The sequence below is a fragment of the Bubalus bubalis genome, chromosome 1 (assembly GCF_019923935.1).
Source record: "Bubalus bubalis isolate 160015118507 breed Murrah chromosome 1, NDDB_SH_1, whole genome shotgun sequence".
Lineage (NCBI taxonomy): Eukaryota > Metazoa > Chordata > Mammalia > Artiodactyla > Bovidae > Bubalus > Bubalus bubalis.
The window spans coordinates 48,795,955-48,810,733 of NC_059157.1; the positions used below are offsets into that span (position 1 = coordinate 48,795,955).

General features: G+C 46.7%; 1 protein-coding gene across 6 annotated transcripts in view; it reads right to left on the bottom strand.

Moving 5' to 3' along the window:
- Positions 1-14,779, bottom strand: part of HUNK (hormonally up-regulated Neu-associated kinase) — a 128,694-nt gene that overhangs the window by 56,281 nt on the left and 57,634 nt on the right. For all 6 annotated transcript variants that reach the window (XM_025281744.3, XM_006074586.4, XR_003108226.3 and 3 more), the window contains exons 3-4: positions 11,072-11,127; positions 4,980-5,115 (exon numbers count right to left, since the gene is read on the bottom strand). In XM_025281744.3, the coding sequence (XP_025137529.2) occupies positions 4,980-5,115; positions 11,072-11,127 (192 nt within the window). The remainder of the gene's footprint in view (positions 1-4,979; positions 5,116-11,071; positions 11,128-14,779) is intronic.

Below are 14,779 nucleotides of genomic sequence, written 5' to 3' on the forward strand. Positions count from 1 at the left end.
CTAGAATCCTACAAGAGGAAGAGCTACATGGCAGAAGCAGCAGAGGGTGACGATTAAAGGCAGAACTCTAGAGGCAAACCACCTTGGCCCATCCTGGCCCCATCACCCATCAGCTGTGTTATCTGGGCAAGTGTCTACAGCTCCTCACGCCTCAGTGTCCTCATCTGCAAAGTGGGACCACACAGCATTCTCCCGAAGACTTCTGAGGCAGACGAGATGAGATGAGCTAAAACACGCAAAGCCCTTGAACACTGCCCGACACTCAGAGGGAGGTACGCAAGGGTTAACCATGATCATTACAGGAGTCGGACAGACTGTCGTGCACTCGGAATTCGGCCCAGTGCCTGGCTCCACAAATATGTGCCGAATGAACAAATCTCTCATAAGCCAGCATGTGGCTCACATGGCTTCCTATTGTTTTTTTAAGCTTTATCAACAGCTTCTAAAAAGGGCCTAGTTTATAGCATCCCTGTGAATGAGGTGTGGATCATGGGGGTCTCATCCCCGTAGGGAATGTTTCAGGGAGTCAGCTAACACAGAGTTGCTCTGGGAAAACCTGGTTTCTAGAAAGAGCAAAACATGGTCCTTGGTGGCTGAGCAAGGGTGAGAATTTATTCCACCTTGACTCCCCATGTTGGGGACCAAAACAAAGGACTCAGGGGGCTGGGGTTTCTGGTCTACCTGGACATCCCCCATGGGCCTCCAGAGCATTGCCAGGATCAACTGAAGCCCAGAGTCTGTCAAGTACATAATCACTTATCAAAGACTTTCGTGTACATTGCTTGACAGCATCATGACCAAGAATGAGGCCTGATGAGAGCTTTCAAGAGACCTTCAGTTACACATCATCATCTTGAAAAAAAAGAAAAATGCAATTAAGTGGAAGTTAGCAGAGAAGTGCCCCACTGCCCCAGACACAGTCCTGCCAGCAGCAAGGGTGGAAGAGGGAGGCGAGGGTCCAGGCATCCTAGTCTCGGGTCATCTCTGTTTCTTCTACAGTTTCTTCTGAAGCTTCACCTCCACCTGGATGGAGCCACTGGACGGATGTGGACACAGCAGGTGGCAATGGCCCAAGTCCCTTTATTTTAATCCCGGGGCCCCAAAACTAAGAAGGGGAGCATCTAAAATGGTCACTAAATGTGGTTTCCTTTCCAGGGTCCAGGGACTCAGAAGAAGGGGCAGGAACAAAGTCTGAGCTTAATACTGACCCTAGGATCCTTTTGCAGCCTGTGCTTTTCATTTTCATTTTTAAAAGTTAATTTTTATTTGACTATAGTTGCTTTACAACATTGCGTCAGTTTCTACTGTACAGCAAAATGAATTAGCTATATGTACACATATATCCCCTCGTTTCTGGATCTCCTTCCCATTCAGGTCACCACAGTGCATTAAGCAGGGTTCCCTGTGCTATACTCTAGGTTCCCATCAGTCGTCTGTTTTATACATGGCATCGCGTGGCACTAGTAGTAAAGAATCCCCCTCCCAACACAGGAGACGCAGCATACCCAGGTTCGATCCCAGGGTGGGTAAGATTCTCTGAAGAAGGGCATGGCAGCCCACTCCAGTATTCTTGCCTGGAGAATCCCATGGACAGAGGAGCCTGGCCGGCTACAGTCTATGGGGGTTGCAAAGAGTCGGACGTGACTGAGCAACTGACACACGCACCCATCAATCGTGTGTCAATCCTGATCTCCCAATCCATCCCACTCCCCCTTTCTCCCTTAGTGTCCACACACTTCATTTTCCTTTGTATTTCTCCACACAAGATAAATAATCAGTCTCCATTTTAGTGTTCCCAGGAGAGGACAAGAGGCCCCAGGCAGTTATAAGGCCAGGTGGTCTCCTACAGCTCTGACAGCCACAGGCTCCTTCCTTCCTTCCTTCCTTCTTTCCTCCCACCAGCAGTTCTAGACTTTGCGGAGATGCCTGTTTTGTTAGTCATGGGCCAGAAAGGGTCCCGTTTACACAGGCCAATCTTTGTCACCATGATGACCAGTGATGACGCTGTACTGTCAAGCTCCTTCGAGAGCAGGACCCCAGGAGCAAACTGTCACCTCCTCTCCAAGCTCTTTCCCTTTGATCACTGTCACCCGGCCCAGTCCCTATCACCACAGTTCTGTGACACCCCTGAACCCCTGGTCTTTCAGACTACCCATTGTCCACGTGGTTTGTTTTGGGTATTTTTTTGGAGGGAGGGGGTTTGTTATTTCATTTTGTTTTTTGTTTCACAAACTATTCCTCTCAAAGCTTTCCATTTAGCATAAATAATTCCCTAAATGCTGAGGAAAGAGAGTGATTATAGACTCAGACTTTCATATTCACCCATTCATACATGTGTACATGCATGCTCAGTCACTTAGTCATGTCCGACTCTTTGCAACCCCACACAAACTGTAGACTGTCAGGCTCCTCTGTCCATGGGATTCTCCAGGTAAGAATAGTGGAGTGGGTTGCTGTTTCTTTCTTCCTCCAGGGATCTTTCTGACCGAGGGATCGAACCCGTATCTCCTGTGGCTCCTGCACTGGCAGACGGGTTCTTTACCGCTGAGCCACCTGGGAAGCCCCCCTTCATACATAAATAACTATTAAGGGCAGATGACATGCCAGATACTTAGGAGGGCATGAATGGATTTCACCTATGTATTGACTCTCATCCACTGAGGCTGGCTGCCTGGAGGACTGTGTTGAGAAGGATTCTGAGGCCCGTCTGGGCACAGTATAAAATCTGTGAGTAGCAATGCCGGTAACATTACCCAGGGCACCTCAAAGAGGAAGCACCCTTTGCCTCTGCTTCCTACTACCACTCCCCTGCCCCAGGGGTCCCCCGTGAGTCAGCTGTACAAAGCACCCTCTGCACACGGCATCCTCTGCCCACAGGTACCCTCTGCCCACAGGCACCCTCTGCACACGGCATCCTCTGCACACGGCATCTTCTGCACACAGGCACCCTCTGCACACGGCACCCTCTGCATACAGGCACCCTCTGCACACGGCACCCTCTGCATACAGGCACCCTCTGCACACGGCACCCTCTGCACACGGCACCCTCTGCATACAGGCACCATCTGCACACGGCACCCTCTGCACACAGGCACCCTCTGCACACGGTATCCTCTGCACACGGCATCCTCTGCACACAGGCACCCTCTGCACACGGCACCTTTGTACATGGCACCTGCTGCACACAGGAGCCTTCTCACATCCTCTGGAGAACTAGGAGGAACCCGGAGCTCAGCCTGAGGCTTGAAGGGCCCTGAGGGCTGAGCGCAGCTCCTCAGCCTACAGGCTGAGTGGACCTGGGCCATACTAACCACCAAGCCACCCTCCTGTCTATGTGAAAAAGGGTAATAGCCAGCCTCACAGGTGGTCCTGAGGATCAAAGGAAACAGCGGACTCAGAGCCTCAGCAATGGAGGCTGACCCCCACTAACGTCTCACCCCCTGGCTGAATGAGCTGAGCTGCGCTTCCAAGGAGAGTCGACCCTTTCTTGGAACGTTCAGGGGATTCTGGTGCCCTCAGATTCTCATTTCGTCTCTGGTTCCTCTGACTAATCTCCAACCAGACCTTCTGCAATCTCCTCACTCACTCACATTCCTCTGTTTGCTTCCTCTGCTGGCTTTAGTGCTGACCCTCTGGCCTCTAGGGCTTCCCTGGTGGCTCAGACGCTAAAGAGTCTGCCTGCAATGTGGGAGACCTGGGTTCGATCCCTGGGTAGAGAAGATCCCTGAAAGAGGAAATGGCAACCCACTCCAGTGTTCTTGCCTGGAGAATTCCATAGACAGAGGAGCCTGGCGGGCTATAGTTCATAAGCGCATGCTAAGTCACTCAGTCGCATCTGATTTTTTGTGGCCCCTAGTAGCCCGCCAGGCTCCTCTGTCCATGGGATTCTCCAGGCAAGAACACTGGAGTGGGTTGCCATTTCCTCCTCCAGGGGATCTTCCCCGCTACTAACACTTTCATTCTCTCCAGCCTCTGTTCATGTGGTTGAAATGCCTGTCCTGCCCTCCATCCCTCCCTTCTCTCCTTCTCCTTCCTCCCTCCTTCTATCCTTCCTTCCGTCCTTCCTTCATTCTCCCTCTCCAGCCCAGGCTCTGTGCCATGTGCTAGGCATCCCCAGAACAAGAGACGGACTCCACAGTGGTGAGACTGATCAATACTGGGACGTGGAGCTGGACGGGCCATTCGAAGAGCTGGGAAACAGCATTCCAGGGGAAAGCACCACTGAGTTGCTGGCGGGGGCCAGGGGTGGGGTGGGAGGTGGACCACAATAGATGAAGGGGATCCAAAGGTACAAACTTCCGGTTAGAAAATAAGTAAGTCACGGAGGTGTAACGTATAGCATAGGGAATACAGTCGGTAACACGGCAGTAACTCCGTATGGTGACAGATGGTTCCTAGACTTCCTGTGCTGGTCAATTCGTAATATATATAAATGTTGGATCACCGTGTTGTCCACCTGAAACTAACATGATATTGTACGCCACCTACACTTCAATGAAAGACACAGCGACTGCAAAGCCCAGCAGTGGGGAAGACAAAACAGAAGACAACTTGTGTGAAGAACCGTGAGCAACTGGGGAGGGGTGGGGGGAGTGGGTGAAGAGGCAGGAGAGGTGGGCAGACCCTCAGTGAGTGCGGGGCCAGGGCTGAGGCTGGGATTTATGCTGATGCTGATGGAAAGCAGGGAAGGACACGGGTGACTCGTGAAACCAAAAATCATCTTGGCAAGTGCTCGGTTGTTTTCTTCTCCCCCCTGCACCTTGTTGAATTTAAATTTAGGGCCTCTTGGGGCAGCTGGTGGAAAAACGACAGAAAGAACAGCGGTGGAAAGTGGGACCCCAAAGAATCACTGAGTATATATCCCAGAGCTGATAATGCATGCTCATTAAACACTCAAAGGTTATCTCATCAGAAAGGGACCATGCAGACAGGAGGGAGACAGGTTATAAGAGAGCTGTTTTAGAAGCTCAGTAACTCACATGGACCAGACATCGATTTTGGGGCCGTATTTCTTCCTGGCAAGGAGTTCGGGAGCGGCGTATGCAGGACTGCCACACTGCGTGCTGAATGGGTCGGAATGGCCCAGGATCCCTGCACAGTTGCTCAAACCAAAGTCTGCAAAGAGGAGGACAAAACCGGCTCAGATATAGAAAACCATGGACGTGAACAAGGAGGGAGGTTGGGGGGAGGCAGCGGGAAAGGAAACATTCTCTGGGGCTAACACATCATTTCGCATCCACCAGGAAACCCAGCAGCTGTGAACCGTAACCCCTGGATATGGGTCTCAAGACAGAAGAATGTCAGGCGGTGGTTCCCCGGCCAAACTGGAAATATTTTCTAGCAGGGCCTCACAATCAAATCCAGTGAGAGCTAAAAAGTATGCTGAACCAAAACATATTTTCATCAACTTTTGGGTTATGAGTCATCCAGGAAAACAAGACAGGCTTGCTTGCTTTCGAGGACTAAGGCAGGAGGAGGAAACGAGCCAACAGTCCCTGGAGTCAGCCTGCTGGCTTCCAAGTGGCCAAGGGGGTAAGAGCCGAAGGAAGATTGATATTCTCTGGCGGGTGTCGGTGTCACCCCAGATGACACGCGATCCCACCCGATAGAGTTGACTTTTTTCAGCTGAATGTTTTCATTGCATGCAAGTCTCTTAAAAAAGAATGTTCCCAGTGCATGAGGCAACATATGGTGATTTGAAGAGGGGGGGGAAAATACACCCAGTGATTTAGACAATGCTGAGTGTTGGCTGGGAAAAAAAAAAAGGCCAGAAAAATAGCAATGAGAAGTAGACTAAATGACCTCTAGCAATGATCCACTGCTTGGATCCTGGGTGATTAAGGCAGGGGGCAGAAGAAAGAAGCACTCAGAGCATCTAAAGCCACGCTGGGCCCATTATGCCCTCTGTGCTCTGTTTACTTTTGATGTTATAGATAGGGCAGCTGACAGGTCATTAGAGAGCAGTTAGTGTCTGGTCCTCATCTGATATCATTCCTCAAACTTTGTTGAGTGCAGATTTAAGATCATGCCTCCTCTTTTGAACTTCAACGTAAATATTTACGGTTCTGGTCCCCAAAGAGAAGACTTGGCCCATGGGGCTCAGACAGAAAGGGGCTGTGGTCTGAGACAGGCTCCACATCGAGGGGAAAAAAAAAAACCTTGCACTTTCTCAACTGGCAGGACATACATCTAACTTCTTGTTTTCCTTCACGCTAACATGTCTCCACCTGCAAAGCCGTGGCTCTTGTGAAAGCTGTAGGGAAGCTCATGAAAGAAAAAACCCGCTGGGGGCCGGGAAGGCAGAGTTGTGAGTCCATGAAGTTACTCACACACCACGGGTCAAGATACACCACAAACGTTCCCCCCTGTGATCGTTGGGTTAAGCTGTACAATGAAAGAGCATTTCTAAATAGAACCTCATCCAGGCAGAAAACACATCAAGGCTCTGAAGGTCACCCAAACTCTTCAGCTGAAGCTTGGAATGAAAAATCAGAACCAAAATCGGGATGGGCAAACCTACCAGGAGCGCTGCCTGTTCACACACTTGACTCTTCTTTTGTTTGGGAGAGTTTTGTTTTCTCTCTCTTAACCTCTCTCCTCCTGTCTTCCTCTGCTCCCTACTCGTCCACTCCCGCCTTCACAAACAGGAGAACAAAAGGCCCCTATTTGCTTTCCCTTCAGCCCAGCTTGCACCAGGAGGCCCTTTTGGGGGCCCCACGGCTCTCTTGGATTCGTGTTTTAGGAGGAGATCTCTGTTCTAGAGACTCTGAGGGCCCCTGCTCTCAGGCCCTACTCTGTAGTATCACTGAAGTGGGAGAACTGGGAGGTGGGTCAGAAGTAGAAAAATGATTCTGAGCTTTCAGTCGAATGGCCATTTAAAATTCGCCGGTGGCCCAGTGGTTGAGACTTCACATTCCAGTACAGGGGGTGCGGGCTCAATCCCGGGTCAGGGATCTACAATCCCACATGCCTTGTGGCCAAAACTCCAAAGCATAAAACAGAAAGCATCACTGTCCATCGGATCGCAAGAGTGGTACATGTATTAGCAACGAAACCACCACCACCACCACCGACAGGGTAACAAATTCAATACAGACTTTAAAAAATGGTCCACCACACAAAAAAAAAAAATCTCTAAAAAGAAAAAAAATTTCCCAAAGGGAATTTAAGGAGACAATTAATGCATACAGAGCACCCACTATAGTAAGATGGAGAGACAGCACCATGGAATAAACATATTTACTGGGCCAACATTTTTAGAGTAATTTTATAAATAGTCATGTTAGAGGCCCAGTCTCCTGAGAACCCATAAACTAAAAGTCTCACTTCCTGATCTCTGAGGGTTCCATTAACTCCTTCAGTTTACTCCCTCAGCTCTTGATTTGAGGCTACAACTAAGTGCTTGATTTTAAAAAAGGGCAGGGATGGGGAGGGGGGAAATAAGAGACCAGATTCCTCACTTGCTCCCAGGCAAGCTTGTGAACACTGGCGTCTTGCCTTGTCTTAAGCACACTTTCAAAAAGATAAATGAGCCGAGGTCTGTGGGACAGAGAAGATAAAATCTACATTTTAAGTGACTTATGTAGACCTGGCCAAAAGGGTTTAATGTAAAATATATTGTGGAGAAATAACTAGTGTGTTTCCCATGCACAACTGTAATTATTAAAATTTCACACATATGCCTATAATTAGAATTGTGAAACTAGGGGGAAGTTCACCTCCCAGTACTGTCACACGGGTCTGCCTCAATTAGATTTGGTATACACATAAGCCAATTATCACTCAGTTTTCTGAGAGTTAGGAAATGAATCTCAAAAAACACCCAAACAAACGCTGTCTTGGAAAACTGACATGCAAAATCGTTTTAAATTGTGGCTGTTACCATTTAAGATTATACTAAACTAAAAACATCAGACTGCTTTCTTTTTTTAAAAGGGGGGAAAGGATCCTAATTAAATAAAATCTTATTCCAGTTAATTCTAGTTAACTTGAACCGTGGCTTACATGGCTTAAGTAAATTTATTTTTATCAGATTATTTCAAAGAAAGAGAAACTGTTAAGAGAAAATGGTAATAGCTTTAATCAACCTTTGAATAAACAACTAGGTAATTCCTTTGAAGGAAAGGTTCAAAGGGCTTTCAAGTTGCAAGAAGGCAGCTGTAGAGATGTTTGATCCAAATTGCCTAACTCAGAAGCAAGAAAACACCTAAGACACTGGGCTTTCTTTGCCTCAAACATCTCCCTTCTTCTTCTCCCACCTACTCTGTATGAAAAAAAAATGATGAAATGCAGATTCTGCTAAACAAAATGCTGTTACCAGTTGCCCTCTGGGATGGCATGTCTCTTTCCATTCACACATTCATTAGGGCTCTTTGGTTTAGCGGGTCAGGAGAGAATGGGTGCCAAGCGAGAAGTTCTAACAAAGGGACACCCAGTTATCAAAGCCTCCTTTGCAGCTGTTTCGGGAATTCTGGTTCCTGACCCCTGGTTTCTGACATGGCCCACTGTGTCCAGATGAGCTATGATGCCTGCCTGGGTACCAGTTCAGAAGCTGCCAAGCTGAGAGGCAATGACTCTGCCTAAAATGGCTTCTGGTATCTAAAGGGTCCCCCCACCCATCTCAGGGGACCTGTGGGCTCTAATGTAGGTCTGCCATGTCTTCATCTTATTTGTACAGGTCTCCTCTAAGAGGGTTTATTATGTGGCCAGTGTGTGTGTGTATGTGTGCTCATGCGCCCAACTGTGTGCTGCCCCACGGGCTCCTCTGTCAGGGGATTTTCCAGGCAAGAACACTGGAGTGGGTTGCCATTTCCTCCTCCAGGGGATATTCCCAACCCAGGGATCGAACCTGCATCTCCTGCATTGTGGTCAGATTCTTTACCTCTGAGCTACTGCGGAAGCCCGGCCAAGGTGTGAGCTACTTGCAAATGCACCCACTATTTACAGAGACTGGTTCTTCCAGAATCTTCTCAGCAGTGGAAAGGTCTGTGCTTTTCAACACTCTCCACTCTCACCGTTGATTGTCTAGGGCTATCACTTGAAGAGAAAGAAGCGAAAACACACGCAGGGGCAGAGAGAGAGGCAAAGTGAAGGGCAGAAACAGCATGGGGGTGCTGGGCGGGTAAGGGGACCGCCTGGCGGTGGCCTACACTGTGCTGGGGTTGCCGGCCTCGGCACAGACAGCGCGCAGGGGAGTGGGGTGTGCTCATTCATACCACAATGGACACCCAGCCTTCACACCGTCTGCTCTCTTACACACTCTGCAGCTTTAGGGCAACCCTGTGACTGTTCCCCGCACGTTTTCCAAAGACAAGTGCCAGGTCACCCTGCCAGGGAACCCACAAAGAAATCTCCTTTCCTCCATTCCTCACCCCCCACCCCCACCAGGACGTGCCTTTGTTTAATGCTGCAGACCTCGGAAACCAGGAGCAAAAAGACATCCTGCAGACATTTCAGAGTCTGCCTTGTTTAAGGCTGCTGCACCTGGCTCTCAGGACAACTCAAGTGCAATAGTAAAACAATCTGATTTAAGGAGGAAAAAAAATTATTTGATCATCCAAGAATCTTCTAAGAATACATCCTAACACATTTGAGTCAGTTCTAACGAAGTGGATGAACCTAGCGGCTATTATACAGAGTGAAGTAAGTCAGAAAGAGAAGGATACATACTGATATTAATGCATATTATGTGGAATCTAGAAAGATGGTACCAACAATCCTACGTGCAGGCAGCAAAGGAGACACAGATGGAAAGAACAGACTTTTGGACTCAGTGGGAGAAGGAGAGGGTGGGCCGAGAGAACAGCACTGAAACATATACATTACCAGACGTAAAATAGATAACCAGTGCAAGTTTGATGTGTGATGCGGGGCATCCAAAGCCAGTGCTCTGTGACAAGTTGGAGGGATTGGGTGGGGGTGAGGGGGTTCAAGATGCAGGGGACACCTGTATACCTATGGCCAATTCCTCTTGATCTGTGGCAAGAACCACAGTATTATAATTATCATCCAATTAAAATAAATAAAACCCGAATACATCCTAAAAATCCCTCGGGTCGGGGTGGGGGGATTGGTTTCCTCTTAATTATTAATGTCCTAATAATGGGTGTATTTATCAACACCTGTCAATGATGCTTAATCACCCAGGCCTGGAGTGCCTGGCAGCCTCTTGCCTGTTATTGGGTTGGAAGCCATCTGGGATCCCAAGGAATATAACTGGTCATTTGAATGATGTGTTTTAGAGAGTCTGGAGATGGTTTTCAGTATTTGCCAAACAAAATTTCCTTCTTGGGTACAAAAGCTAAAATTCACAAAGTTCTGTTAATCCTTCTCTTTTCTTCTAACAGAAAGTCTTTTCAAGCCCTCGAGACAGAAGAAATTACTTGCACTTGGGGTGGGAAAAGAAAGAAAGGAGTAAAAGATGGGGCTAACATCTGGGTGGAAACATGATGCCCTGTGATTTTGCCAAGAGCAGCCATACAGGTAAACAAAAGTAGAATATATCTGGAGAAGAAGCCATGGGGTGAATTTGCTTATGGACCCTTAGTGGTAAATCAGTTATGATTCACTCCACCCTGGAATTTCCTCCTGATTGGCACAGACCTCTAAAGCAGCCCTCTGTTTCACTCTGTACCATCATCCGGTACTACGGGGGTAAAGCGAAGACATGAAAAAGAGGAGGTAAGCTGCATTTCCTCTTCTTTCAGTGCCCCTACATTCACTGAAAAGTGGAATAAAGCATGGCCAAGCTAAGAGCAGCATTTTTGAACCAAACTATGTTCCCCTTTTCTTAAGAAGCTTTCAGGTGAATTCAAGTAAAAAGAACCCCTCCACAAGTTCAGCTCCATCTGAATTAACAGAGAAGCAAAAGTTAGAATAATCCTAAGAACATGTTTTATGTTTAAATTCTTCAAAACCATGCTTAGATGTTGCAGGTAAAAGGAGATGAACTAGAAGTATTGTCTGGGGATTAGAAATAGACCATGGTAATTTTCAAAGTCAGAAATAAATAACTGAGAATTGACAACATAGCACTTAAAGGATAATCTTGCTTTAAAAAAAAAAGTCATACCTATCAGCTTGATATTATTGTCTTCATCTAGCAGCAAGTTTTCTATCTTCAAGTCTCTGAAATAAACAAAACCATACAACATTTCAGATAAGCACTTGAAACAGTGGAATAACATTTTGCTTCCGAAGGGAAACGAACTGTTGAGAGCCACTTTGAACCAACCCATAAGGCTTGCTGCCAAAACTCACACAATCAATAAGTAAATATTTATGAAACGTGATATACGTAATTGCTGCAGAGTCAAAAAGCTAAAGGATTTCAGAGAAGACAGAGAGCAAGGAGGGCAGAACCAATCCGTTTCCAAAAGAAGTGGGGCCAGAGCTGAAACTTAGAAGTTAAGAAAACCAGTAGAAGACATCATTCAAGACAGGCACTGCCAGAACAGTTGAGAAAATACAAATGGGATCACGTTTTCGTGAGATGGTGAGCAAAACCAGCCACAGTAAGGAATATTCAGGCAAACAGTTTCTTTTTTTTTTTCTCTCTTAATTGAAAATATGATTATCAGTCCTACAACCATCATACTTGGAGCCCAAGTGAAGTGAAAGTCGCTCAGTCATGTCCACCTCTGCAACCCCCTGGACTATACAGTCCATGGAATTCTCCAGGCCAGAGTACTGGAGTGTGTAGCCTTTCCCTTCTCCAAGGGGTCTTCCCAACCCAGAGATCGAACCCCCAGGCCTCCCACATTGCAGGCGGATTCTTTACCAGCTGAGCCACCAGGGAAGCCCAAGAGTCATCCACAAATCATCAAGGGATAATAAACTATTTTGCAAGCAGCTATTACGGTGGACAGAAAAATAGACCCCCAAAATGTCAGAGTTCTAATCCTTGGATATGTAAACATTACATAACCAAAGAGAACTAAGTTTGCAGATGGAATGAAGATTGCTAATCAGACGATGAGTGGCTTTTGATCATGGACACTGAGATAACTCGGGAGGTGGGAGGGAGACACATGCTCCAGGTCATGCCGAGTGTGAGGGGTTGGTGGTACCTGTACAAGCTGACTGTCAGCCCCTTGAAGGTATGAAACATTCTGCCTTGCTTACCACTGTGCCGCAGTACCTTTGCACATTCCGTAACCCAGTAAATACCAATGAATCTACATTATTAAAGAGATCACTTGGGATTTCAGAAGAAAAAAACGTGGGTGAAGGTATAAGCCATCTATGTCAATGATCAGGAGCACCTTAAGTTGCAACCTGTCAGCTCAGACACACCATGAACATTAAATGTGTGAGCATATAGTTAGTTCCCTTCTATATGTACACAAAATGCTTTTTCCCTTTTATTTTGAAACACAGCATTCTTGGTCCAGCTTTTATGTTCACACTTCTGAATACAGACATAGCCAACAGAGTTATTTTTGTCCTCTTATCTCTATTGTTAGGACTAGAAGAGTATGGTCATGATAAACAAAAATGGTGACTGATAGCGAGCGGTTCTTGGAAGTGCAGAGATGAGGGGAACAGCACTTGCTAGAACTCTGGAGGCCCAGGGAGCCAAATGCCCCCTCCGTGTCCCACCTCCTGGGGACAGGGGTTTACAACTTGGTCCCAGCACGGCCGCCTCATCCCGTCTTCCAAGAGTGGCCAGAAATCTGGATTCAATCCCAGTTTTTCAACGTTGGCAACAAATCACAGTAACAACCACAAAGCGTGGGCCAACCTTACAGGCAAGGTCCAGCCTACAGACTACCGATTTTCAACCTCCGTATGGGAGGAAGCTGAGCCTTCAAAGGACATGAGACGCCCAGGGAGAGGGCGGAAAATGAGGCGCCAACATGCTGGCAGGAACAAGGACATTCAGAGCCAGCTAAGAAGGAACAGTCAGGCAAGTACTGGCACAGGAATAACAAAAGGGCAGCACTTCAAGATGAAAAGAGTTAAGGAGTGGAGTGCAGGAAAAGGTGAGCTCGAAACAGTCACCTCTGGATTTCAAAACTGGAATCCTTGACCCTTGACTCGTAGCCTTAAGGCTGAATACCTGAATAAGAAGGGAGATCGTGTTGAACTGAGCATCTGGGGAAGGTAGATGGATGGTCCCCAGTCCAGGTGTGGGCTTCCCAAGTGGCTCACTAGTAAAGAATCCACCTGCAGTGCACGAGACTCAAGTTCGATCCCTGGGTCGGGAAGATCCCTTGGAGAAGGAAATGACAACCTACTCCAGCATTCTTGCCTGGGGAATCCCATGGACAGAAGAATCTGGAGGGCTACAGTCCATGGGGTCTCAGAAGAGTCGGACACGACTTAGCAATTCAACAACAACAAATCCATACGTGTTCACCAATGGGAAGAACTGTACACATGCCCTTCGATTTAAATAAAACCATACACTCAAAAAACTGTACCAGTCTTTAAAAGATGTCACCTATGTCCAAATGCAGGGTAAACCACACCCCCCCCACTACCACCATATAAGGTGATCCTCCTCACTTTTCCAACGGGAAGACTCTGCCCTCAGAAGGTTTTTTGGAAAACACAAATATATAATTTTTAGAAATGCAATGAAATGATCAAATGACTATTTACACTATTTATCTATGAAGCTGCACCATCTTATTTCAGAGCATATACTATCATCTTAACATAATTACTTTAGAAATATTGTTCCTACGCCCTCACATCTTATTGAAAGAATTTCATTCAAACTTGTGACAGGCAAGAGCAGGAGTCTCCAGTGTAACGCGACCTTTCAATTGACTGGATGTTTGAGATAAAGCACCATTAGAATCTGTATGTGATGTGCTTGTTGGAAATATTATCCCAAGCCATTTAAATAATAAGAGCCCATTTAAAATCTCTATAAATTATCCACTGAGTCAATTGATTTTAGAGTGGTCTCACAAACTCTCACACTGTGAGTCATATCCCTTTAGCAGCTGTTATTAAAGCCACGCAAAATGCCATCACCTCCCTTTCCATTGGTTCCCTTAGACTTCTAGAGTTTCCAAGGCCATCGGTGAGTCAGGTCAAGGTTAACTAGTATTTTGCTGTTGAAAATAATGGAGATTGTGCCCTGATCCTATGAGAGACTTTGCAAGCATTCTGTAAGGCACTTCTTCCTTCCTGAAAATGATAGACTATGTCTTACCCTTATATTCAAGCATATATGGTAATTCCCGGCCACTTGCAGGGACTCACAAAACAATGTGCCAACAACAGTCCAAACTGTGCATTCTGTGAAAACTGATTATAAAGCAGCAGCACTATTTAATCTAAAAGAGGGCCACAGTTTATTTCCAGCAAAATTAAACCTCTTTCCCTGGGAAGCATGGAAGCCACACGAAGGCATTCAAGGAGAAATTTGGTTCAGAACAAATATTATGAAGAAAAACAGCTTAAAGAGGTGAGGTCAAAGAATGCAACTGCCAAGAACAATAAAACTAAGCTGGATAACTCTGGGGCCACAAAAGACCAAGGAACAACCAACCACAGTGATTAGAAGACCGATATAAATGAAAGGCTAAAAATAAGAGACGATATAGAAGAGAAAAAAAGGCCCACTTTTAAAATAGGGGAAATGTCATGAAACCACGGTAGAAAGTATAAAAATGTAATTATTACGCTCAGTCATGTCCAACTCTTTGAGACCTCATGGTCTGTAGCCCACCAGGCTCCTCTGTCCATGGAATTCTGCAGGCAAGAATACTGGAGTGGGTTGCCATTTCCTTCTCCAGGGGATCTTCCTAACCCAAGGGGTGAA